Below are 27,474 nucleotides of genomic sequence, written 5' to 3'. Positions count from 1 at the left end.
GAGAGAGAGAGAGAAGTGGGACTCCCCAGAGCTGATCCTCTTTACCAACAGTGGAATACTGTGCATGTCCAATGGCTCAAATCTACAGTTAAAATCACCTGCCATCATTTTAAAGGAGCCCTATGAAACATCAGTCATATGCCGTACTAAATAAATTAATGACATGCAACTCAGCACCTCTAGCTGGGGTCTGCAAATACACATTGCGGATATAGAATACCCTTCCAGAGCGGGAAAGAATTGAGATACACATAAAACACCAGGGCAGCTCACATCAGTCACCTCAGGGTTAAGGTATAAGGTGGTCTGAACCCAAGTTGTCAACCCCCCAGAGGGTCTATCCCTCACAGAGGTTATTTCCAGAATAGAAAAGTTGGCAAACTCTGCACGATGTTGCTCAGCTACAAACCAAGCCTCTTGAAATAAACATATATTGAATAAATCAATAGACAAGCCCTAACTTGTGCAGTCAGGCTTGGTGGCTAGGCCGGCAACACTCCATGAAGCAACTTTGGTATAACAGGGTGGAGTTGCAACAACATCACCCTGTACCACAAGCTCCACCAGTGGGGTAGTGTTGATCTCGAGGGGTGGCGTCATGGTATTACTTTGACTAATTTGGAGACCCTGGCGCCAGTCTAACTCATTCAAATACACAAGGGGGAGATATCTATTGGAAACCAGGAGAGTGGCCTTGGAATCACCGACTACCCTAGTGGCGATAGTCCTTGGGGCCACCCTACCTCTTGGAGCCAGATGTCTGTAGAAAAACCGAAGGGGAACTAGGTTGATTGCACCACCCAGCTGTTTAGCCCCAAACCCATTCCTCAGTAATCACAAGGCTGTTTCGGGGATCCTCCAATTGATGAGATTGTGAGATGCTTAACTAAAGGGCTGGCTCGCCCCACCCTCCTGACAAAATATCATTATAGTCATTAGTTCTAAACTGAGTGACACACCAGTCAATTCCACACCTTATTTTGAAGGATCACAAAAGTCTATTTTTTGTGTGCCCTGGAGTGAGAGAACACCATTTAAGACTGCCACATAAGAACAACAATCAGGGGGGAGATTAAGCCTAGGCTGGGGTGAATGCTGGAGGCCTGTAACTGCGAGTTAGACCCTTCACCTGATACCCTATTCATTTCCCTTCTGCCTTGAATCTGTCTCTCAGGATCTTTTTTCCCTTCTAATACAGGCTGCAAATAATGCTTAGGCCCTGAATCTTAAAGAACAGAGCTGGTACCAACAACAATAATTTACTTAGACGGCAGTGACATAGAATTACATTTGCTAGTAAGACTGCTAGTGAGACAGCATTTGATTGTATTCCAGAAATAACAGTAGACAAGTGTTTAATGGTGGATTCTAGAGAGCAAATTATATCCATAAATGGGGTAATTCAGCTGCACACTACCAAAGCAAACCGCTCCGAAATGCTGTCTCAACCTTGGGCCATAATGGTATTGTAGCCCACAATAGGCCTGAGCAAATCCCCACCAACCAATAATGAGGAATGTTCTACATGCTCCTGTTGGCCCAAGCTTTGCCTTGCTCCTCTTAGTTGTTTGGCATGATCCCCCTGTTTGTGCCTGTGCTTTCTCTTAGGAGACGGTTCACAATCACTGGTGTGCATAGGAGCATGAGTACTGGCAGATACGATAGAACCTGGAATGGGCTCTGGTCGATTACTCTGTCAGAAGTGGTAACCAAGTTAGACAAGGTGACTGGGCCTTCCATGTTTATGCCAGAAGAAAAACCCGATGCAGTGCCTGAGTCCCAAGAGAGCCTCCTTTCGGCCAGTTCAATCTCCTTAGACACAAAACTGACAGCGCAAACCAGGAAGGAGTCCAAAGTAGAGGGGCCAGGTGGATTAACAGAAGTACTGGCTTTGTCTGTCGGAGCTTTCCTTTTGCCCATTTTGACTACCAGCTGCCAGGGACCTCAAAGTGATGGCCGGAGTCCCAAATCAGTAAGCACCAGCAACAACAACAAGACACCTCAAGGATTCTCATGGTGGAATATGGATCATTCCTAGACATGAAGGATGACCCTGGTTATAATTAGCCAACCCCAGATGGCACAGAAAAAACTTGTGCCAGAAAAATCACCCATAGCTACCCCGTAAATGTCCACTGAAAAGGGGGCCAATCGCTTACAAGTTAGAGCACAACCACTGTCTCTGCCGAAGAATGACAATGTCAGAGGGGTGAACCAGCCCAGCCTCGACCTGCCCTGGACTGGTGCAGACGGGCCTGCTTTTTGCTCAGTCTTGCCAGGAGGACCCCCCCCACGGGTGTCACAGGCAAGATGAAGTCTGGGGGATTTAGTCCCATCCCAGCCAGTGCAATGTCAGGCATCCCACGCAGCAGGACTGAAATCACGCTTTTAGCATGTGAGATGCTCCCCCCCCTTTTCGATGCCGGTGTCAAGGCAGAATGAAGGCTGAGGGATGTAGTTCCACTTTAGCCGGTGCAATGTCAGGCGCCCGAGGAGCAGGAGTTAAATTGCGGTTTTAATGCATCAGGCAGCTCCCCCACAAGCGTCACAGGCAAGTTGAAGGCTGGTGGATGTAGTCCCACTCCAGCCGGTGCAATGTCAGCCATTTTTTTGTACATTATGCAAATTAAACAAGGGGTTTTGTTCGAAGTTAAAATGTATTGTGATGTATTTCATGAGTGCATTTAAATATAAAAACTCAATAACTACATCTTCCTTTGGACTTATGGACAATAATACCCCTACCTCCTCCCAAGTTTAAGTACGAATTCCCAAAAGGGGATGAGAAAGGAAGTTAGTCTGAGGAATAAAAAATGCTTGGGATTCAGTGGTTCGCCCAATGTATGCGCAGCAATACTCCTTATATAATTTTGGCTGTCAATGCTAGATTTTCTAAGAAGAGATATTCTGTCAGCATTTCATTCTTTAATGCAACAACAAGTGTAGACTAAAGTGATGCACTGATATACACTCCAACTCATCATAAGGGCAATGTATTGAGAGAAGAGTAAGGAGAACTATGTAAAGTGTATGAAGAAATTCCACTCCTTTTGTTTTCTTTCCCTAGCTAAATATATCCCCTCATCCATTATTTGCCATGATTTATAGGTCTCTCTTATGACGATCTCCCCATTTACTTTCTCTCATTTACTGTCTAGACTAGGATGTGAGTCCTCTGCTCTTTCTTTCCTCAATTGTTGCTCTTTTTCACTTGTGTCTGTGATCTCTGACCACCACTTGGTTGCCTTCTCTCTCCAGAGTGCTCTCCATTACCCACTGGTCCATGTTCAGTCTATTTGGCGCCTCTGGACTGTGTGCCCATTTGCTTAAAGGTTCAGAGTCAGTAGTGGGTGTTGGAAACGGAACAGGGTGCTGTACTTTGTCCATAGGTGCCAAGTATTGCAGCTGCAGCAATACTCTGATGTTGCACCCTCATTGTGGTACCAGCCAGAAGCAGAGTGTTTCTGGCGAGTACTGTGTGGTGTCCTTTTCACTACCACACTCCTGTTTTATTTTGACATGGTATCCCAAATCAGATTTAGATCTCAGCGGTCTGGTGTAAAAGTGTATCCTATCAGCATGACGTCAACTGATACCATTCTTATATGTAGAAGCTGCAGTTCTTTATTTGTAAAATAATAAGTGTTGGGGACAAAAGCTTTGTTCAGATGCCTGCAATTGGCACTAACAAAGACCAGAAAGCCAGGGTGCTAAATACCAAGGCTGCACACTGTCTCCCTTTCTCACTGTTTTCCTGTCTTCCTCTACGCTGTCCTCCCACTTTGTGTTTTTCTCCTGTTTGCTCTGGACCAAAGAAAGAAAATGCGTACCATTGTCTCCACCTGCACGCACTGCTTCAAATTAAGCACTGCTGTCACTGCAGGAGTAATTCTTAGAACGATTCCTAAGTGATCTTCAGAGTCACCAAGAACTTGCTTATGTGGAAAGAACTATCTGGGGTGGCTGTCTTGTCTAGTATCTGCCATGATAGGAATTTGTAGAAATACATTAGTAGGAATGTATGCCTCCTCTGAAACTGTACTGTTGAAACATGTCAGTTTGATGAAACATATGGAATTTGGGTGCAACATACATTTTTAGTTTGTTACTCAAGGAGAAAGTGTGTGGCTGGGAGAAGTTTAATTAGTATGTTGTCACTCTGTATGCAGTCCACCGAAGGCTAGCTAGCTTTTCTTGGTATAGAATTATATTGACCTGTGAGTAGCTCGCCATTGCTCCCAGCGAAGCAGTATTTCCTTGTTAATTACAGATTATGGTAATGTTAAGAAGTCTAACAAGCAATTTGTGTTTGTGGAACATTTTGGCTTAAGATCCATTGTGATCACTTTTGATCTTTCTTTTTCTGATTTAGGACCTCCAGAGGACAAGTACACAAATTGACGAGGTCAACAACAAAGTCCTTACCTTCATCTCCTACATCGGGTGTGGAATATCTGCTATCTGCTCAGCTGCTACTTTACTCACCTACATTGCATTTGAGTAAGCATTTTTCCCGTTTGAATTATCTATAGCAACACACGAGAATAATAATCAAAGTCTATGCGCCAGCGTGACTGTGTTCTGTCTTCTTGCAATTTCATGTCATGCCTAAGGTTCAATTACAAGTGGCCCGGAGTAACTGCAGTAACTCTGCCGCACGAGCTAATGATACTGACTTGATGGGTGACTCCAGGGAATGGAGTTACCAGGGCTTGCAGGTGGGACCTTAAGGGTTTTCTTAGAAATAGGGAACTGCTAGAGGAATTATTAATTCCAGCCCTGATTCCCTTAGCAAAACCTAATTTTTCCCCAGGTATTTCACCTGGACTCCCTGGATGAAAACCACAGATCCAGAGAGTTACCACAGACCTTGTAATTCCTCATTCTGTTGCTTATTCCCATACCCAACCAAACCGGGATTACTATAGACAACAGAACCAAACCTTGAGTGAGGCTTGTAGGATATAATCTACAGCATATGGTATTCTTCCCACCAGCGAATCCCATAAAAATAAGTTGTTCAAAGTTTAGAAGCATAATATGCCAGTGCATATTAATAGAGTCATGGGTCCAAATACATGCAAGGAAAATTGATGCAGGTTAGTTAAGTGAGAAAATGCAGCCATAATTTGGATAAAGTTGCCCTTTACATTCCAGGGCAGTGTTGTCATTGCAGCTGCTGCACCAATGATATCGGTGCTCCCAGAGGCTGGGCTGATGTACTACACCCTAAATACAAAGTGAAAAGTGAGGTCAAGAGGTTTGCATGATCTACCATATATTTTGAAGACTGCCATGCACTACAATTTAATATGAATCCACATAGACAATAGTTGACTGACCAACTTTCTATTTGTGACCAGAAACATGATTAAGGAAAATAAATACATATTACTTATATGGATTAAGAATGTCAGATAGTTCCATAGCCCTTTGCACACTCCTCGAAGGATAGTAAGGTTAATACCCCCTTCTTCACTTGTATGTGGTCTCACTCCCTGTATCACATTCTAGGAGAGTAAGGAGATCCTGTTTTAAAAGGATTGAGAGGGTGAGGAATTAGAGAGAGAGTGACACTCATTTCCAGCAGGGTGGTTGTGAGAGGAACTGGACTGGGCTATTGAGATACGGGACGGCACAACACTGCAGAGGTACAATACTACTCACTGTTAAGAGAGGAAACAGAAGACAGTGAGTATCAGATAACAGAGGAAGGGCTCTGTAATGGGTAAGTATTATGGACTAACTTTGATGCAGCTTGCCCTGTGTGAGGGGAGGCACTACTTTTACTAGCCCCCAGTCAAACATGGAAACTTGCCTGAGAACCAAAGATAACTTGCACACTCCTTTACAGGAAAGTAGAATTGTAGTCAGAAAACCAAAAAGGGAAATCTGAAGGCAATTCCAAAAAGCAGGTTCTTAGTCACCAAGACCAAATCACAGGAGATAATATGAGCATGTTCAAAAACTATAGCTGCTTCATACACAAAAGTCAGTCCAAAACAAAAGTAAGGGCTAGTCCAAGAAATAGGTAGAAGGAAAACCAAGAGAACCAATAAAGGGGAAAAACATTAAATGTAAGGAAACAGAATTATAGGTGTAAACTAACACGTCAAGTGGAAGAGACATAAGAACTGATGTTTCCAGACACGGTCTTCCGGATCCACTAAAACTTTACAAGGCTCTGCCCTCCGTGACCTGGAAGTCGACTGCACTTTCAATGGCTGAGACAGTGCATTTCAGACCCCACCCTGGAAGCTATTGTCTATCATGACTGTAGTCTCCACTGAACTGTTCTCCATCTCTTCCCCATGGTGCATCCCTGACTTTCTTATGTGGTGTCTTACCATGAAACCTGATAGACAGAGAGGCAACAGAATCACAAAAAGGAGGAAGCTCTCTGGAGCCTCAAATATATTTGTCATTTATTGAAAGCACCTTTGTGCCTAATTTACTAATCTGCTTTAAGATAAAGATAATATAAATCTTTGGTCATTATTGTCAACCAAAGCGGATAGGCATTACCAAAATATTGAGCACATATCTAGGGGTGGGAAAAGTTACAGAATGTTTCCCTTTTGTAATATGTGTAATTTTCTTGAACATTGTATGAAACGCTGCACATTACACAAAATGTACTTTGCAGGTACTGCATAGAAAATTTGATGAGAGGGTCTTCTTTGCGTACAAAATGAAAGTAGGATAGGGGTATGAGACTGTGGTTTGTTCAAGCAGAAAATATCTTGCCACCATGGCAAGCATGCATGCAGCACAAAGGCAAAGAGGAAAATACAAGGAGAAAAAAATATTTCTCCTAATTATGCTAGCCTCAAGGAAGAACAGTATTTTATATCAAATCAGTTTCTACAATTTTTGTAGTTAAAGATTTGCATTAAAATCAATGGGTGGATGCACAGGAACACCAATGCACCACCTATGAAATGCACCTTGATGCAAAGGAAAGCATGGCAACATATTGCGCTGTGTTGCGTTACTTTTTGTTTAAAACCAACACAAATCGCTGTATGCTTTGGTTTGTAAATAACAAGCTGGGTTTTGCATTGAGTCTGCATTAAAAAAGTAATGCAAACCCATCGCAAAATCTTTATAAACCTGGCATAAGTGTTAAAATTTTAATGATATGAAATGTTGCTTGCATTTAATCTTATAGTACAGTAACAGATTTATTTGTAATGTATATATGTTTGAATACTTTAATTGTTTCAGTAAGGAGTTGTATTGTAAATTTGATTTTCGTTTCTTTTTAGTAGCAGTAAATGTGATTGTGAATTAATGCAAAATCACTTTAAAGGCATCCCAATTTTTTACATATTAGTATCAAATGGTTTTTCAAATCAAATAAATCAGTACTGAAAGTGTTAAAATACTTTTGTATCAGGATCGGATAGAAGATGATTCTTAAATATCTGTCTACTTTGTTTTAAATTAAAATTAAATAATTCAAACTAACCTCAGCAGGAGCATGATCTGAGATAAAGATCAAACACATCTGAATCGAAAATATGCATTGAATAAGAGATTTGTTAGCCATAAAATAATCGTTTCAAGATAAAGCATTATGAGCTGGAGAAAAAAATTTAAGTTCTGAGTGGTCTTAGTTAAAGAGTCTCCGTACATCATTTAATTTTCTGTTAAATGCTGCAGAGTTATACGCCATATAAGATTTGTATTTGAATTGAGGGCTTTATGTCAGTGAAGGGACCAAGCACATTTTTAAAATCACCACTAATAATAATATTTTCATTTGAGAAATGTATGATTTTATTTTGCCAAAAAGAAGGGTCCCATTTTGCAAGACCATAGATATTAAAAAGGGAAAGCGTATCTATCAGTAGTGACATCAAGTGGTATACAGCTTACTTCAATATAACACTGCTGAGACAAGATATCAACATTAAGACATTTGTGAAATACCAACAATCCCACTGAGAGTTATAGCTGCAGAACAGGCAACATTATCTTACTAAGAACATTCAAGCTTTAATAATTCAGGTTCATTACTATGATTTTCTTGTAAAAAGTCAAATATGGCATTTGTTTTTGCCTTCTTAACTGGGTTACCCCAAATACACACTCCAAGAGACAAAACTAATCATGAATAATAAAAAATATAGCATACAGCAAATCACCAATACTGATGGCCTGTAATGACCAAAAGAAAAATAAACATCAGCAACAATAAAAGTGTACATGGAACGATTCTATAAACAGGAACAAATGAGACAGTACTGATATTTAAACATAGATATATAAAAAAAACGAAAAAATGGAAATTAGATGATAATGAAAACATGAAACAAATAGTTCAAGGGAAAACTCCCTGAATGTAAATGTACGTATAACAACAAAAACCCCAAGTGTAATATAGACACAACACCCAAACAATTGAATGCACAATCATAAATCAAATTGTAACAAATAATTAATCTTAAATTGCAGCAGAAATTTCAATGTAGGAGTAGGCAGGTTTATGTTAATATATAGAAGCAGCTGGCATGATTCATCAAAGGATTTTGAGATTTTACTATGTGTTATTTTGAAGATTGAAGGAATGAATATTACCATAAGAATAGTAAGCTGCCTCAGTTTTGGACTCATAGCATTAAGCTGCTACAATGTTGGAGTCAAAGCAGGAAAGTCTTTCTTTCTGGCATTCATTGCATTAGGAAGATCCTTGAAATGAGCAACTGATGACCAGATCACATACTTTGTATCTTAAATTGCTCTAATTATGTTTTCAAAGGTCAGTATATTCCAAATTTAGCATGATAATCTCCCTACAAAAAGTAGATGCTGCAGATGGGATTTCTTGTGCCAAATCTGTGAGGTTTTTGAATATTTATATTTTAATAATTAGGTAGACCTACTATATCAGCCAGAGCTTTTTCCAAAATTTTAATAGTGTTTATTCCATAGGACGTGCCATATAGTCTTAAGTTATGGCATCTACTGTCATTCTTTAAATTTTCAGCATGATTTGGTAAAGTATGATTATATCACATTGGAAACCTTGTTCTTTACTTGTAATATCCTGTACATCACTAATCGTTGCACCATCTCAATCTGTTTTTCATAACTACCTATATTCATTAATGGTTAAAGAGATATTATTTAGTAAGATATTTTGTTGAGAATAGGATTTTCAGTGGATAATACCAGAGGTGGAGGATCATTCCTAATGCATTTAGGTTTAGCACCTGATAAGTTATGAGAATTATTTATTGTGACATTAGAATCAGAGGCCATGTTAGAAAAGAAGTTCTTAGACTTATGTAATGATACCCAGTTTATTGACCTGCTCACCAAGTATAGAAGCACCTAGAGGTCTTAAGTCTTACAGCTACCAAGGTGCCTAATTTTTAAATTCTTAAATAATAAGCATCTCTGCCCACCTCTTGTTTATGATTATTTTGTATAATATTACAGTAGGTAAGCCATGAATATAACCCATAAAATGAAACACAAAACAAAGAATCATATTTGAAAATAGGCTTCAATAGATCAGAGTGTTAGGCAGAAAATCCCTTGTTGAACAAATATCTCATAGCTGAGTCAGGTAAACATGCATATGCTGAAGAAATAACATATGCAAAATATCTGTAAACAGCAGAACATAGCCATAATAAGAATGAGGTAAAAAATAAAATTCTTCAAATGCTGCAACTTAATGTAAAGCTCCAGAACTCTTTAAACATGTCATTTTGTGGCTCACTTTATAATTAGAAGTGCCTTCCCCATACTAGAACTACAGTGCATCAGAAATGCAATACTGAAGTTTGAGAGAAAAGATTCCTCAGTGAAGCGTGGAGCAAAAATAGTGATCACACTGTTTTTCCTTTAGCAAACACCCGCAATATTGATGAAAAAACTGCTTCCCCTTATTTTGGAAAACTGCATTCCTTTTACTCCTGTAGTTGTCCAGACTGGGGTACCTATAAAAGTATATGGTGAGTCAACTCAAAGTAGTGCTTTTTTCCTTTAAAGAAGAACCACTGACAGGCAGAGCTTCAGAGCCGGTAGGCCATCTTGTTCGGTACTAGAGCCACACCTCCCCTTAACGTAATCATTGATGTGATAGTGTGTATTTTCCTTATCACAACACACATCTACCAGACATGATTGACCACTGATGCTTGAGATGATAGAGCAATTTTACAGGTAGTCTCTTTGCTTTAAAAATGTGCTTTAGACGTGCAAGATGTCAGTAGTTTGTATTGAAAGACCACAGGGTTTCACATATTTCCCACATTTTCCTTGGGAAGCGTGCATGGTAGCTTCACTTGTTTAACAAAGTCTATAAACAGATAGCTTGAGATTTAGCACTATATTTGTATCACAGGAAAACTTATGACATTGACCAATAACTTAAAACTCCTAAGCAACCTGAAAAAGACTGTTGGGGTAAACATAACATAACATAAAAGTTAAATGCGCAGCAATTTGTCAAGTATGTTGGTATGTCTATATGTAAATCTTCTACCTTTACCTGCACCTAATAATGGTGTTGAGGGTGCAGAAAAAGCTTTTTATTGAACATCAAATAGCTATCCACATGTAGATATTGGCCGGGTAATACCTAGGTTGCCTGTTCTTTCCCATTATGGGCTCAATAACTGGCGAGGCTCAAAATGTGGGGTTCAATAATTCCCAACCAGGTACCTACCCATCACAATCCCCAATATCGCGTAATGAGATATTTAATTTCCCTGTGCCTAAAGTTGTAATAATATGTGTAATGAAATGCAGTTATGAATGTTAATTCAAATATGTAAAGTACTTAATACTCATGGTCTTGTTTTGGCTCATACGTTTCCCCAATAAATGTACAATGCTCATTTGCTTCCCTGGTAGGTTCATGTTATATAAACATCAATCTATAAGCAGTGTAGTGGGATTTCCCCAGCACCAAACAATTTATACAAATGAGGAAGGTAGAATTGGAATACACACTTTACGGTTCCTGCTTGGTTTTAAAGGAAGGGTGAAGAGGTTATTTTATGTATGTGGTATCTGTGAAGGATGATGGCAAGTAAAATAACTGAGTGGGTTCTGAAGAGAGTATTAAAATAGGCGTGGACTGAAGTATGGGTTACTATTACTGTTTTTCCTCTCCTTTCATGTGCAATCCACTGCTCTTAACCATCCAATGTGTATTGAACTATTGAATTATACCTTACAGCTGTTAAACCACTCAAACTTATTTTGGTTTAGTAAATTGTACCTCTATGTTTATTTTTTCAATGGCCTATGCCACTGTTTTTTGTCTTGTTGCTTGTTCACTGTGTTCTCACTATTTATTGCTTATTTAACACACCCACATTCTTCACAGTGCAAAGTACTGAGTACAAAGAAGTGGATTAGGCAGCTGTTGTATAGCTACCTGCACAGTTGAAAATAGAGTGAAATGAGAGGGTGTGTAGGGAATATTTGACTTCTCCAAGGGTGAATTGAATGTGCTGAAACAGCTTTTGTAACAGATTTCACAGCACATGTATCATTCATTTTAGTGGTGTTTTGGCATTGCATACTTTATGGTATTTTGGAATTTTAACAATAATCAATAAAGATCATTCCTGTGATTTGTCATTTGTTGGTGTTTGTTAAGCAGCAACACCAGAGTTACTAGTTGAATTCTGGCCAGTTTTTTCAGTGCTCTCAGAAGATGTTAGTGGTCCATTCAAGCATGGTCCATTTCAATCTCAACTTAAGTAAAGAAGCCACTGAATCCTATCTATTGGTCTAGCTAAAACAGATCTTGAAACTACAAGTTTATGTAGACAAAATCAGGAAACAAGTCCCTTTTTTGGGGATCTGAAAGTCCTATATGAATGATCAGGATCTGTTCCGCTAGTTTATGGATCCGACCCACATACAACCTCTAATTTAGATTTAACTACTGTCTTGTGTTTTTTTCAGAAAAATACGACGAGATTACCCATCCAAGATCTTAATGAACCTGAGCACGTCCTTGCTGTTCCTCAATCTGATCTTCCTGCTCGACACTTGGCTTGCATCCTTTGACATCGAAGGCCTGTGTATCGCGGTGGCGGCCCTTCTGCATTTCTTTCTACTTGCAACCTTCACGTGGATGGGACTGGAGGCCGTTCACATGTACATTGCACTTGTTAAAGTTTTCAACACCTACATCAGACGATACATTCTTAAGTTCTGCATTATTGGCTGGGGTGAGTTTGAAGTTTTATTTATATTGTGCATGATTTAAAATGGAACTGCACCAAAACTTGACTACTTCTGCATAAGTAAATTTTCCCATTTGCAAAGGGCTGGCTTTAACTACCTTACTTTAACATGCAGTAAAACAGTGCAGAGTTGTATATAAAAGACAAGGTGATCATCTGCCTTGCAGAGTTTCCATTTGCTCATTAAGAGACCCTACAAAATAAAGCTCCACAGAGCCACAGATTTTTCACCTGTCACAATTCACAGGAGCACATACAGCACTCCTGCTGTTTGTGCCCTTCAAAATGGGGAATAATATGCGCTACTAAGAACATTATTGTGCATTCCAGCTTGCTTTACTCATAATAAGGTGCAAACTACACACCCACAAATTTGCACATTCCACACTATCATAAATTAACAGGTACATCAGTGTTTTTAGCCACTTTGTGATGGGGCCCTTTATCCCAAATATGACTACATTTTTGCTTGCACCCTCTTACCAGTTGTGAGAAGAGTAAGCCACCAGGTTTGCAGGCCGTTTCTCCACTGGTTATTTTTTTTTATGTTTTTGGCTCACAAGGATTAGGTTTGAGTTTAAGTTAATTCTGATAGTCACTACAAAGTTAATAAATGCCTCTGTAAATGTACACTCCACTTGCAGTAGTTTAAGTGTTCTGACAAAGTGTTCACTTTGGTCAAGTTATATGTTGTTTTTCGTTGTGTCTTTATCACTGTTGTACTCCCTCTAAATATGGAGGATTAGTTCAGCAGAGCACAAACATTCCTCCAGACCACTGGCTAGGGAGCTGCTAAACCGAATGCCTGAATCTGTTAGAATTTGGTATAGTATCCTGGATTTCAGCCACACTTCAATTTTACTTTCCATTTTCTTTCACTGTTTTAGTTTTATTATCATTTTTTACCAATGCATTTGTGGTACAGTATTCCTCCAGCCCCTCAAACTATGTTTCAACGCTGCTAGGGTTTGGTCCAGTATGTCCACATCCTCTGAATGCAAAAGTCCTGCGCTGAGTACTGCATCCTAACTCGAGGCACACTACATATCAGTTGTCTTGATATACTGTAGCCTCCAGCATTCTCCATGTACAAATTATTCTTCATGTGTTTGAGTGGAAGATAATCAGGACTTCTCGTAAACCATGTTCCATCTTTTCAAGCGTCTTCTTTAGTAATTTCTTTCCAAACTAGTCAAAAGAGATACAAAAGTCAACACCATAAGGCATTAACTATTGCTTCTGCTCACTGGACCTTCACATCAGGTAATCCAGAATTAATACATAGTGTGCATTAGTAAGCAAAACTCTAAAGCTAGCATCATTGGGTAGAACTAGAGCATTGTTCTCTGCCCAGTTAGCAATCTAGTGCAGGTACCTGTTTGCAAGAATATTCCTCACACGTCCAACAAAGAAACTATATGTGAGCGACTATGCAAACAAATGATCACTGGCTTATAAGAGACTGGAAATAACCACAACTCTATTGATATAGAGTTAGCTGATCAGAGAGCCTGCATGGGAGTGGATCCTTTTCAATAATGATCGAAGAGTTTACTGATATGGGGCAGAGATGACTGGTTGACATAGCTTTACCAATGCAAGGATGAACTGCGATCTCATAGAAAAACAATGTAATGGAATACTATTACTGAGAAACTATTCCATCTAAACAGGTTGATGGAAATTTTGAAGATGAATGGTATTTACCAATTCATAGAAGCCAATTAATAGAATTTCTGTTTTTTAAAAGAATAACTTCTGCATACTTGATTTGTAAGGTGCAAATGAAATGGTTACAGGTCTTTCAGAAACATTTTTATCAAAGGTATTTATTACAGTCCAATGTTTCATATTTATACCTTTCACATTGTCAAACAATTACTTTGAATGCTTTTAATCTGGTGACTCTCGCTAACCATAAACACCTTTCATGTCTGCCCCCTAAAAATTCCTCCCCATGCATAAACTCCACCCAACCATGAACCCTAAAAACCCATCACCATACCTTAGCTCTACCCACCTCTGACCCCCTAAACACCACCCATCCTAGAACCCTCAAAGCCCTTTCTACTTGTAAACTCCACCCATCTCTTCACCTAAAACTCCCTCACTACCCCTAAACTCTACCCATTTCTAAACCCTAAAAACACCTTTCTACATCTGAACCCTACCTATCCCCGATTCCTTAAAACCCCTCACCACCTCGAAACTCCCCTTCCCTGAACTCTAAACAGCCATTTTAAGTATTAACTCAACTTATCCCTGAACCCTTAAAACCCCACAGCACCCTATACTTATGGCAACTGGAATTATGTGGCAGGAGAGGGCCAAATTATGCAGCAGGGTTGAGTAAATAATGTAGCAAGAAAAGGATAATTATGTGGCATAATGTGTTACATTTTGTAATAGTATTGCTTCATTATTTCATCATTTTTAAACTTAGTAACATTGTACGTGCATTGGTTGCAACTAAAAACTCTTCACTACCCCAAAAGTCTACCCATCACAGAATCTTAAAAACACTCAACAGCTCTAAATTCCACCCATTCATAAAACCTTAAAAACCTCAACACCCATACTCTGTACCCATCCGTGAACTCTAAAAATCCTCACCACCCCTAAACTCCACTCACTTGCTAACCCTCAACCACCCCTCACCATCCTAAACGCCAACCCATTCTTGATCCCTAAAAAACATTGCCACCCCTGAACTCCAGCCATTTCCAGAACCCTAAAAAACCCTCATCACCCCTAATCATAACCCATCCCGTACTTTTTTAAAAAAACTCACTTCACCTAAGCATGTGATTTTGAATGTTTCCTTGAAATATTTTTCCTTTAAAACAGTTCTTTTAACTTTTGATTTATTTGTATTGTCTTACTATTGTCTTTCCTTAAAGTTGGTTTTCCGTGATTTGGGTTCCTATGGGGGTGTGTGTGTGGGGGGGGGGGTTCGTCCTCAGTTTGTTTTCTTCCCATTTATTCACATACATCATGATGAACAATTTGTTATAGGCAGAAGCAGTGAAAATATATTCCAGGTCAGTCAGAGTGCGGTATTTTGGTTGAGGTAAGAGGAAGGGATGTGGTAACTTTGAGGCATAGCAAGGTGGCAGAACCCGGACGTGGGTCCGATGGAGCTCGTTGTGACACCCTCAGCTTCTCTTATGGGCTCTTTAACAGAAGCTTTAAGCAGTTGCTCTCACATCCTGCATTTAATTCAATCTGCTTCCGGTGTTTCTTAGAAAGTGCCATTAACCTTTTTGTAATTCATTGCCTTTGGAGAATACAAGTAATCTGGTCATTTTGTTATTTGTTTATCTTTAACCCTATGTAATATGCTGTCTTTATGCAGGTGTACCAGCTGTAATTGTCGCAGTTATTCTAGCAAGCACTCATAAAAACAGTGCCTACGGAAAACAGCAGTATGGCAAAGCTACCAATGGGCAAGGAGGCGATGATTTGTAAGTGAACAACTGTAGCTGCACTTCTCTTTAATGTGTGTTTGTTGATTGCCAACAAATCCCCCTTACTAGTGTCATGGATCTTCTATTGAGGTAGCACAACACCTTGGAATTCCAACACCACAGGGTGCATTCATTTTTCGGGTGTCGTATTTACCTATCATTACGAGATAGGCCCTTAAGGTTTTTTTTAATTGCTGCTAATATCAGTGTTTTCACATTGATTTCTAGATGTGTGTGCGCATTCTTTCTGTGGTATATGTGGACAGCTTTTAACTAGAGAAATGAGTCCCAGAAAATCCCTGCGGTGAGGGATTACTGCATTTGTTGCAATCCTAATTAACTGTCGAATGGGTATTTCCTTGGCACTTGTGATGAAGGTCGAATAAGCTTAGCATCAGAGAGCCATTTGAAAGAGTGACAGAATGTGCAACAGAACACGGTGATGCAAAACAGGTGATTGGGATTCAGGAGCGCCCAAATCTTGCATGTTCATTGGCATGCTTCCACATCTGGAGCAGGAATGGAGTTATGCTGTTCACTTCGGCTCGTGCCCAGGAGGGAGAAAATTGGCGTCGAAATTGCTGCCTTAACAGGCTAAGCCCTGAGAGTTTGACTACCAGGTAGTTTTGGTACCTCATCTGAAGGGGAAAAATTGGTGTTGTTATGCAGGGTTCCGTACCGATGAGATCGGGCAATTTTTAAAGTTTGGAGCAAAGTATTTCTGTCCTCTTCACATGAAAACAAGCCTAAATTAAAGTAGACACTCATTTGCTAAAACTTGTGAGAAAAGGTTAAAATTTTCTGATTGGCTGCAGAAGAATCAGTAAGGGCCTTAGTTACAGTTTGGCAGACAGAGTACTCTCTCACAACTGTGTCTGGTGTCCAAGTTCACCGTATTATTTGTGCGCTCTAGTCAATGACAACTTAAATACGGCAGATCGGACATCTTAGTTTTTGGAGTTCACTAGATTCCAAACTCCAAATAAGGTCCCAAGGGCCTGATTTATGAAAAGTTATAGCCGCCTTTGCGTCATTTTTTTACGCAAAAGCGGCGCAAACTTCCAAAATCTAATTATATTTTGTAAGTTTGCGCCTCTTTTGCGTCAAAAAATGGCGCAAAGGCGGCACTAACGTTTCATAAATCAGGCCCTAAGTCTTTATCGGACATTTAATCAAGTAGGTCCAGGACCTCAAAACCATTGGCATCACTAATTTCAACTCGGGGTGCAAATGATTTGTATGTGGGTGTGAATCCATGTTTTGTGTTCACGAAACGGAAATATGAATTTACACGCACAAATTAATTTCCACACATGAAAAATTACACCTACGTGGTGTAATTGTTCAATGATGTAACAGCTACTCACGGAGACTCACAGAATGAGATTTGCCTGACTGAGATGCGTTGAACATAGGTGAATGCCCAAACATGTTTAAATATGTGAATTTGTAGAAATCTTTGGAAGGCATGTTCCCACCTTGACTATGGTTAGAAACATAGGGCGGGAGCAAGTTCATACTCAGGGAGATAGCATCCAGAAAATGGTACTTGTGTAGGGCAACAGGTGGCTACTTAAGAAAAATATTTTGCCCAGCGAGAAAGCAAAATGTACGTTTTTTAGGTGTCTAAGCAGGCATAAATGTGCACCTCTTACATTTATGGAGGCAGCTACAGTTTTATATTTGTCTAAAGAGACCCTTCTGCTACGAATATGCCTTTCTGCAGGTGCAAAACTTGAGCATTGTGAGGAAAGCTAATCGACCCTCATCCTGTTTTGCCAAATACTCAACAGAGGAGTTACTTCTAAATTTTCTCTGCTCTGGCTTTTCCACCAGAAAGACCAATACACCACCAATCTAGGCAGAAGTAAACTACCAAACTCAGGGCCAATAGATTTAAAATGGGGAAAAGTACGTTTTGAAGCAATTGCTTAGTATTAAGCAAGATAAAGGTCGGACAGAATCTTAGCCAAGCTTCAGATGTAATCAAAATTATGATCAGTTCTGCCTTATTTTTGTAGCATCTTTAGCCTTGACCTTATTTTGTGAGCCCTTCAAAAGCCAGTGCCAATGACCTCAATGTCATAAATCGAACTTCCAATACTGTGATGCCAGAAGAGCTTGTTAGTACTGAAAATACTGTTTCTCTTGTCTTTTTGCTTTTTTTGCTTTTTTTGCTTTTTTCCTTCTCCATTCTTATTCTTCACTCCTCTCCCCTTCCAGCCCCTGCCGTTGCTCTGCCTTGTGGTCCCATCACTCTCTCAGGGCCACTTCCCGCCTCCCAGTTGACCAGCCCCATTCACCTCCCCACCCTTCTTGATGGCGGCACTGTGCGGCTGCACCACTGGCATACTGAAGGTGCGTCAAAGGCAAGCCCGTCTGTGCCCGTCCACAACTGGACTGCGCCCAGCGCCACAAACCCTGGTTCCAGCGCCTTTCACCGCTACGACGCCAGCACCTTCCACTCCCTCAGCTGCGGACGATCGACCACCTGCCACCTCGCTAAAGGACACATCAAGGCCTGACCAACTCAGCTGCATCCTACCCCGAACCTGCTCCTTCATCAAACATGCACTGGAGACCTGGGACGTTCTCGACTCCATCGCTCCAGACGTCACCTTCTTCACAGAAACCTGAATGACCCCCACCTCAGTCCCGGACATCACCACTGCCATTCCCCTTGGCTACAAGATCATCGACAAGGGCCGCATCACCCAGGTGGAGGCATCGCCATCATTCACAGAAACACCCTCTGCCTCATTACTAGCTCCGACGACCTCTCTCCAGACATGGAGCATCTTCACTTCCAGTCCAACCCAAACAAGACCCTCCGCTGCACCCTCGTCTACAGACATCCCGACCCTGTCCCTCCTTTAGTGAATCCATAGCCGATTTCATCACACGCCACGCCCTCACCTCAATGGACTACATCTTGCTCTGCGATCTCAATTTCCACCTGGAAAACCTCAGCAAAAACAACACATCCACAACACATCATCCCTACTGGAAAACCTCGCCACCCTGGGACTCAAACAACTGGTCATTTCCCACTCAGCAAGACACACGCTCAACTTGCCTACTCTGCTAGAAACAACATCTCCGTCACCCACACTTTTGAACTGCACTGGATCGACCACCACTGCATCCACTTCTCCTTCACCAAACCCACCGAACACCACCGCACCCACGCAGAAGTTGGTACAAGGTCTCTGAAGACCAGCTGGCCACCGAGGACACCAAAACATCAGCATGCAACCTCCACCAATGGATCTCTGAATGGGCCAACACACTGGCCCCCCTCAGAGAACCTTCCAACAAACAACCCCCCCCCCCAAGAAATCCAGCTTTTTCTCCACTGCAGATGGCTCAAGAGGAGATGGAGAAGCAGCAAGACCCCGGCCGACAACACAACCTTCAGAACCTCCGTCACCAAACACCACAACCTCATCAGAACCGCAAGGGAGACTGCCTTTAAGGAACGCATCAACGCCAGTGCACACAACAGCAAGATCTCTTCACCGTGATCAAAGAATCCACCAAACTCAGCACGGACTCCACAGACATCCCCTCCCTCCCAAGACCTCTGTGACAAACTTGCCACCTTCTTCCACCGCAAGATTTCAGACATTTACCACAGGTTCGCAACCCAAGACCACCCACCCCGCCCGCAAACACCACACTCATAAGCTCCAGTTCCCAGCCGACCCTGTTCAACTGGACCACCCTCACCACTGACTACACCCTAAAGATCATGAGAACCATCCATTCCGGAGCCCCCTCTGACCCATCCCCTCACCACCTCTTCAACTGAGCCAGCACCACCATCGCCCCCAAACTAAGCTGCACCTTCAACTGCTCCATCGAGTTCGCCACCTTCCTGAAAGACAGGAAACATGCAGAAATCAACCCCCTGCTGAAAAAACCCTCCGCCGACCCAACGGACCTCAAAAACTACAAACCAATCTCACTACTCAATGCCCAACTCACCGAATGTATCAAAATCAACCACTCTTCGGACCCCTCCCAATCAGGCTTGAGAAACACCCACTGTACCAAGACCGTACTCCTCGCAGCAACAGATGACATCCACACTCTCCTCAACAGAGGCGATACCGTAGCCCTCATCCTCCTGGACCTCTCCTCCGCCTTCGACACCATTTCCCACCACACCCGCTGCATCAGACTCCACATATCCGCGATAAAGCCTTAGAGTGATCAGCTCCTTCCTCACAGGCCGAACCCAGAGAGTCAGGCTCCCACCGTTCTCATCAAAACCGACAGAGATCAGCTGAAGAGTTCTTCAGGACTCCTCCCTGAGCCCCACCCTCTTCAACATCTACATGGCCCCGCTTGCGAACATCATCAGAAACAGACTTAACTATGCTAACAACACCCAGCTGATGAAGCACGGCTCCCTGAAACTCAACTCCGACAAAACCAAGGTCCTCATCCTAGGCTCCACCCCCACTGCCTGGGATGACTTCTAGTGGCCGTCAGCACTCGGAACCCGAACGCTGAAACCGACCACGCACGCAACCTCAGCATCATCCTTGACTCCTCGCCCTCAATGAACCGCCAAATTAATGCTGTCTCATCCTCCTCTTTTCACACATCCGCCTGCTCCGAAAGATTTTCAAATCGATCCCCATTGAGTCAAGGAGAACAGTTAGCAGCAAGTTAGAGTCTGGAATCGTACTCTGTGCTGACACCACCCAAAAGCTCCAAAAGAAACTGCAGAGAATCCAGAACGCCTCATACAGACTCATCCTGAACATCCCTCGCCACAGCCAGATCACCGCTCTACTGAGAGACCTTCACTGGCTCCCGATCAACAAAAGAGTCACCTTTAAGCTTCTCATACATGCCTACAAGGCCCTACACAACATCGGACCATCATACCTCAACCATCGTCTGTCCTTCTACACGTGTGTCCCTTCCTGCACAAAAACAATCCTGCATTGGTGCTAGGCAGCCGATTGTGCGCCAGTGGAGGGGGAAAGGACAGGAATGCACTGTATTTCTTAAATATGGTGCATTGCTGCCCTTACACATTAGCATAAGTAGCGCAGCAAGAAGCCTTTCCGCGCTGCCCTATGCCAATTCCCCATAAATACTGGCCATAGTTTCAACTAGATGTGGATTGTACTTTGATGCTCTGCGAACAGGAGGTATTTTCATTCTCCTGATGCTCACTGGAAAACATGGGTATTGTGTTTATTGTGTAGGTCAGCCAACTTTATTGTTGCATATACATAAGTATTGAATATATGTTCCTCAGCTTAATAAAACTGAAACTGTTTTTTCATAATATTTAATTAATCTGAAAAGGAAAACATGGCACTTTGCTGCATTTGTAACTCTCTAGATCTAGGCATTTTTAGCAGAAAAGTGCTCCTGGAGCACAACTGGAAGACAAGCTTACTTTAAAATCTTCACCATGAATGGGAGGGAGGAAGAATAGATGTAAAACGCAAAGCAAAAGTTGTTGCTGGGAAAACATACCAGTGTTCAGTGACCAGGATGTATGTCTGGAATTGTTTGGTGTATAATGAAGAATCCTTTGGTGTATAATGAAGAATGCTTGAATGCTTCGGAAAACAGATAAATGCAGTATGAATCACCACAATCAGACCTACATAACTGTGGATTTGTGTGACACATGCAAACACTCAAACAACACACTAGCATTAATCGACTTCTTCCTTGCAGTTGCTGGATCAAGGACGACGTTGTCTTTTACGTTACCTGCGTGGCCTACTTTGCGATTATGTTTCTTATGAACGTGGCCATGTTTGTGGTGGTGATGCTGCAGATCTGTGGGAGGAATGGGAAGAGAAACAGTCGGAGCATGAGGGAAGAAGTGCTGCGGAACGTGCGCAGTGTGGTGAGCCTCACCTTCCTGCTGGGAATGACCTGGGGCTTTGCCTTTTTCGCCTGGGAACCTGTGCAAATCGCCTTCATGTACCTCTTTGCCATCTTCAACTCTCTGCAAGGTAAGATGGACCTTCCCAGTGACAACCATGATGTGCAAAAGTAGGACGAGAGAGAGCGACGGTAAAAAAGAGTGATATGAAGAGTGAGATTGATACATCCAAAGGCCTAGAGAGACAGAGGAAGGGCAGGATAGAGAAAAGAAGGAATGAGAGTGGTAAAGAGAGAAAGAAATACAAAATAAAAGAGATAGAGAATGCGAGACAGTACAGGAGACAGAGAAAGTGAGAATCATAGAGACAGAGAATGAGAAAGAACACGAGTGAGTATCAAGAAAAATGAGAGGGAGAGAGAAAGAAAGAGACAGTGATGAACAGAGAGAACGAAAGAGGGATATTAGAAATAGAAAGAGAGAAAAGGAAAAAGGAGGAGGAGTGAGAGAGAGCACACAAAATAAGAGTTCATATATAGAGAGAAAGAGAAAGAATCATGTCAAAATAATGAGTGAGCAAGGAGTAAGAGAGATAGAAAAATAGAGCACGAATGAGAGCAAGAAACATACAGTGCCGAAAAATGAGAAAGAAAAGAAAGTAGTGAGTGAGAAAGAGAGCATGGAAGGTAGACAGTAGGAATCAGAGAAAGAAAGAAAGGGCACTGATAAAGTGTGTGAGAAGAAGAGAAAGCAAATAAGAGATAAAGCGTCTAAATGTAAAGTTAAAAGAGAGCTCTGAGTGATAGATAAGGAAGAGAAAGGGAAAGTCAAGTGAAAAGCAATAGCAGCCATTCTGAGAAGAAATCCTAGATAAAAGCGTCGGATTGTAGTGCTAGGGATGAAGCATAGTTAGTTGAGGCTAAAGATTGGAGGTCCCATCACGAATCTTCGAGCTCGTGCGCATCGCAGTCTGCCACCTCACACCTCATAGCATTTTTAGGTAAACAGCCTCAGCTGCTGAGATACAGGGAATGATTTTGCTAAGCCTTCGTCTCCATCTTATCAGTGCCTTACAGTGAGTATGAAGAGTAAAGCCTCAACACTCTCTGAAAGGCGCTTTGAGGAGGATGCCAGTTGGCTTCAGACTTGCAAATGCTTTCGAGCAGAAGAGACTTCAAACTATCTTCAGCCAAATCTAGTGTCAGTCATAAGCAGCCCATATTTGTTTCTGAATATTTCCTTTAAAATCTCAGGAGCTACCGAGCTGCCATGATGTCCATTTGTGGTAAATTTACAGTCATGTACAGTAAATAGGCATGATGTATGTAGTCAGTAGATATCCTGAGTATCTAGTATGGATCACCCCCTCTTCCAGGGCCCAATGCGGGCCAACAACACTCTACATCCGAAATGTTGTTTTATGTTTCTTTTTAAATGAACTTAGATATACCTATAAGATGCAAGGCTTCTATAAGTGCCAATTATATGCTCTCGGGGCCAATACCAATATGCATTAAAATAAATACGTTCATTAGCTAAAACAGTTGTAAATATGAATAGATGTCAAGGTCAGACGTCTGAAAACGGAAGTCTCTGCTAGGTACCAACTGCATCGCACCAGAGGAAAACCGCACAGCTCTACTAATATTTCTCTGTGTCTGAAAGGTCAACTTTGAGAAAGATCCAATAAGTTCCTGTGAGGGATGTTCTATTTCTTACATGAGTTTTTTTTCAATTCCAGGTTTATTTATATTCGTCTTTCACTGTGCAATGAAGGAAAATGTTCAGAAGCAATGGAGGCGGCATCTCTGCTGTGGCAAACTGCGGTTGGCGGACAACTCGGGTAAGGGTGCGCGTGCTGGTTGCTCCTGAGCAGATGGTATGACGTCACTGCTCTGCCTGCGGCGAACCATGTCACCTCTGCACGTCACAATGAGATAGTTGTATTTTAAATGATCCACGTGTGGATTTGAATGTTTAAAATGCTCATTAGAAATCTTAAAATAGCTGCTCACCCCATTACTACGAAAATATTATAGAACCTAGAATGGCTCTTGCTTGGCTGCACCACCAAGGGAATTTCCTGCAGAGACTTTGAAATAGGAGTTATCATTTCTCAGTTCAGTGGTTTTCGCTGTCTCCCCCTAGCGAAGATAAATGACTGTGCTAGGCCTGCTGGGATCTGAATCAGTTATCTCACATGGTTTCCACCTCACTGATCCATTTTGTTAGTTTATATGTTCGGGTTACTCCCTGCAAGGGCAGCATTCACTCTGACTCACCTGCTGGGCCTTTCAATAAAACAATAGCCAGATGTAGACAAGATTAATGCAGTTATAAACGGTTGCATGAAAAGCTACGTAAAACAATGTAAGTGCATTCGGCCTCACAAAATGGTAATCAGGCCTCCTACTTTTCCCGATCCCCATTACTTTCAATCAATAAGTCGATAATGAGCCACAGCATTTTTTGTAGCTGTGGGAACTATCTCTCCAACTAGTTCACAACATCTACTCCCTGGGCTCCACCTCCCCAGAGTTCCGAGAGACTGGTCTTTTTTTCCTTCTTTTTGTCTCTCACTCCCATGAACTCCTCTAACTCCGGCTATCGCCACGGCTCTCCATGTATTTTAGAGCACATGGCACTAGGAGAAGCAGCTTGTAGCAGTTATTGGTTGCAAATGTTGCAGTGACCGGATTTATATTATTTTTAATAGCACCACTGTCAGTTCTTAATTTGAGCTGGTGATTTCAGGTATTCAGCTCCAGCAGTTAGTTGTCAACAATGGCACATATGGGAGTCTGCCATTGCTTGCTTACATTAGAGATGAATAAAAAAACAGTTGTTTATTAATTTAATATATACTAAGATGACAAATACCTGTTGGCCACATCATGCTTATAGCTTTGCGGGCCTGAAATAGTCTGAATGTTCACACTTGTGGGAGTGTGAAGGTTAGAAGTTGTGTTCGTGCTATCATTGGCAGTGCTGGCAGAGCAATGGATGGTCCAAGTTGCAGTGGCCTTCAGTAACGTACCCTGGCACTTATTTTTTATATTTTTACAAATTATCACTGACCACAGGCCACAAAGAATGTTCTTTGTTGCTGCCTGACATGTGAGCAGGAGCAGGCCAGCCAAGAAAATGATTTTAAAAATCAGCTCAGTAGCACACTAGGTCTGTGCGTAAAAGGCGCCAGCAGGTTCCTATATGTAGTGGGGAACTTTTCCAGGCCTAAATTTAGGAGCAGAAGACACCTACGGTTTTCACCTATGAGAGAAAAACCTCTACCAGCACCACAGAACTGCCACACGAACTCGGGGCTCTCCATCTCTCGAATGCACTCAGATCCAACCCAATGAGAAGAAGCATGTTTGAAAGGTTAATTCCTATTCAAGGCCTTCACTCAGGTATTTTCCAAAATGGTAAGGCTCAAAATGGGAGGATCACAGATGGGCCAGCTTCATGACAACTAGAGCCACATCTTGTCATTGCTTGTATTCATAGCTTTTCATGGTTTGACAGTTGGATGGGGTGTCCTTCTGGGCCCTGGTATTTTGTTGATTGGTATATTGTCCCACTTGAGTTCCTATTAGGTTTTGGTAAAGATGCATCAAGTAGTTTTAATTGAAAGGTAAGCATGTATATATTTTCTGTACCTAAATCCACATCTATTATATGTGTATTGTCAAGGTACATTAATGTGGAGTTAAGTATATTAAATCTATACTTCCCTCTATGCACTTATCTTTCGATATTTTGTCCCTACATATTTTGTCCACGATGTTAGTGTGCCAAGATAATTGTACTCAATATTCAAGAGTACACTCAATTTTGCGGTGTATGCCTTTTATTTCACCACTTCCAATGCAACTTCATTTGATGATTCATTTTCACAACCCTTGTGTTTGAGGGAACATCTTAACTCTGTTCAGCAAAAGGGTCCTACTCCCACCCTCATTTTCTTATAGATGTTACTTCATTATTGAATTTTCTTGGTAGGACACCTAGAGGTAACATGCGGAAAGTCACCCATACTCCTACCAAGCACTTCCCCTAACAAACAGTCCTTTTAGTTTTGCCAGTACTTGTTATGCTTTTTTTTGTTGCCTTCCTTTCTCCCTCCACATAGGTTACTGACAAGCTTGTAACCTTTTCTGTAGATTGGAGCAAGACACATACGAACACCACAAAAAAGGCCAGTTCTGACAATCTAGGAAAGTCTTTATCCTCCAGCTCGATTGGATCCAACTCTACGTCTTGGACGTCGAAATCAAAATCCAGTTCCAACCATTTCTTCAAAAAAAACAGCAACCCAGGTGAGTGTTTTCTGTTGTGACTCAGTTGTCCATCGTGTTTGTGCATTTTTTAGCGAACGACAATGGGCATAAATGCAGAATATTTATAAGCTGCATTTGAGTTATAGAGAGAGGGTGATATTCCACTTGCAAAATGCAAGCATTTCTCAGTCAAAACAAAGGCATTGCATGTTTAATAAGAACCCCATTACTAGTCAGTAACAGGAGTTACCAGTCCGTTCAAATTCTGAGGCTCACACTTTTGCTGTGGATCCAGTGATATGGGCCTGGAAATTCTGCGGATGAAAATCAAAATTTACAATTACAATTAATTCAGACGGATTTGTGTTAACTAGCTTGTGGAAGACCATTATTCTTCTGTACAGATCACTGGGGGGGTGCGGTTTGTGCCTTAATAGTTGGGGCCTTCCTTCGTCAGTATCTTGTAGTCTATGGTCTCAGAGTAAAACTTGTACTGGTAGTTAGGGCTGTTCCCTATGCATGGGAAGAAGACCCAGAATTACTCATTACCCTAGTAATTCATAACTTCCCAGTGTATGCCAAAAGTCCGTCTCTAAATCCCCATTAATTCCACACCCCTGAGTAAATTGGACCCTCGGTATCATTAACTCATTTGGGATGGAACTATGGGGACAAAGTGTAAGCAAGTCCGTTCATTTAGCTTGATGAATGTTCATTTACTCCCACTACATCCCGATGCACTTGTAAAAATGTGATTATCCTTAACACCTAAAATGTCGACATGCACAAATGTTGACAAATATACTATTCTGACTCAAGCCCAAGCATATTTGAAAGGCAAGAGGCATGTCGAATGCTAACACTCCTTGTGTTGATTCAGTGTCATGCCTCTTTCTTTCCCACCCCCCACTTCCTGTCTCTATATCACTCTTCCAGATTTTACCATCCCTGCTTTCTCTATTTTCCCTTATTTTTCTCTTTTTCTCATCCTCATTATTTTTCACTTCTCTTCTTTACCCATTCTTCCTCCATATCAAAATCTAGTGGTGAAAATAAGTCCTGGTCCCTAAAAATTAGTGCAGGTGCCCACTGCATCAGCCCAGAGCCTTTAATACATGCGCACCGTCTGGTGGGGTGCGGTAGCACACTTTGTGTAAAATAGTGCCCATGCACAGGTGTTTTCACTACACCCTAGCAAATCTCTTCTATTAATTGCTTCCCGACAAAGCAGTAAATTTAGAGAAAAATAGATTTCTGGGTTAATGAATATTGTATTTCCAGGCCTTACTTTGCAGAATACACCAGCAAGGTGATTTTGCCAGGTCTGCACAGAAGAATTAACATTTTGCAACACCAAACTGCAACTCGCCACACATACATGCACATTTAGCATCAACTATGCTTAAACATGCATTCTGCTATCCTGACTGACTGAAAATGTATCCCTTCTTATTTTAGCCACTCCCTAAAAATCCAAGATTGTGTTATTATGAAACTGATGCTGCTATCTTCATATGTCCAATACTGTCTTTGCTTTATGGAACAGGCTAATGCTAGCAAGTACTTAATTATAAGAATAACCAAATTATGGAATCTTTCTAGAAGTATTTCAGAAATTCCAGGGTATTTTCAGAAGCCTCAGT

At 41.5% G+C, this 27,474-nt stretch overlaps 1 protein-coding gene across 3 annotated transcripts in view; it reads left to right on the top strand.

Annotated features, from left to right (window-relative positions):
- Positions 1-27,474, top strand: part of ADGRG6 (adhesion G protein-coupled receptor G6) — a 513,628-nt gene that overhangs the window by 447,769 nt on the left and 38,385 nt on the right. For all 3 annotated transcript variants that reach the window (XM_069235130.1, XM_069235132.1, XM_069235131.1), the window contains exons 19-24: positions 4,373-4,500; positions 11,938-12,206; positions 15,577-15,685; positions 21,398-21,681; positions 23,293-23,394; positions 25,715-25,870. In XM_069235130.1, coding sequence (XP_069091231.1) covers positions 4,373-4,500; positions 11,938-12,206; positions 15,577-15,685; positions 21,398-21,681; positions 23,293-23,394; positions 25,715-25,870 — 1,048 coding nt within the window. The remainder of the gene's footprint in view (positions 1-4,372; positions 4,501-11,937; positions 12,207-15,576; positions 15,686-21,397; positions 21,682-23,292; positions 23,395-25,714; positions 25,871-27,474) is intronic.

The sequence above is a fragment of the Pleurodeles waltl genome, chromosome 5 (assembly GCF_031143425.1).
Source record: "Pleurodeles waltl isolate 20211129_DDA chromosome 5, aPleWal1.hap1.20221129, whole genome shotgun sequence".
Classification (NCBI taxonomy): domain Eukaryota; kingdom Metazoa; phylum Chordata; class Amphibia; order Caudata; family Salamandridae; genus Pleurodeles; species Pleurodeles waltl.
The sequence above is the reverse complement of the archived record's forward strand: the minus strand, read 5'-3'. Positions and strand labels throughout refer to the sequence as shown.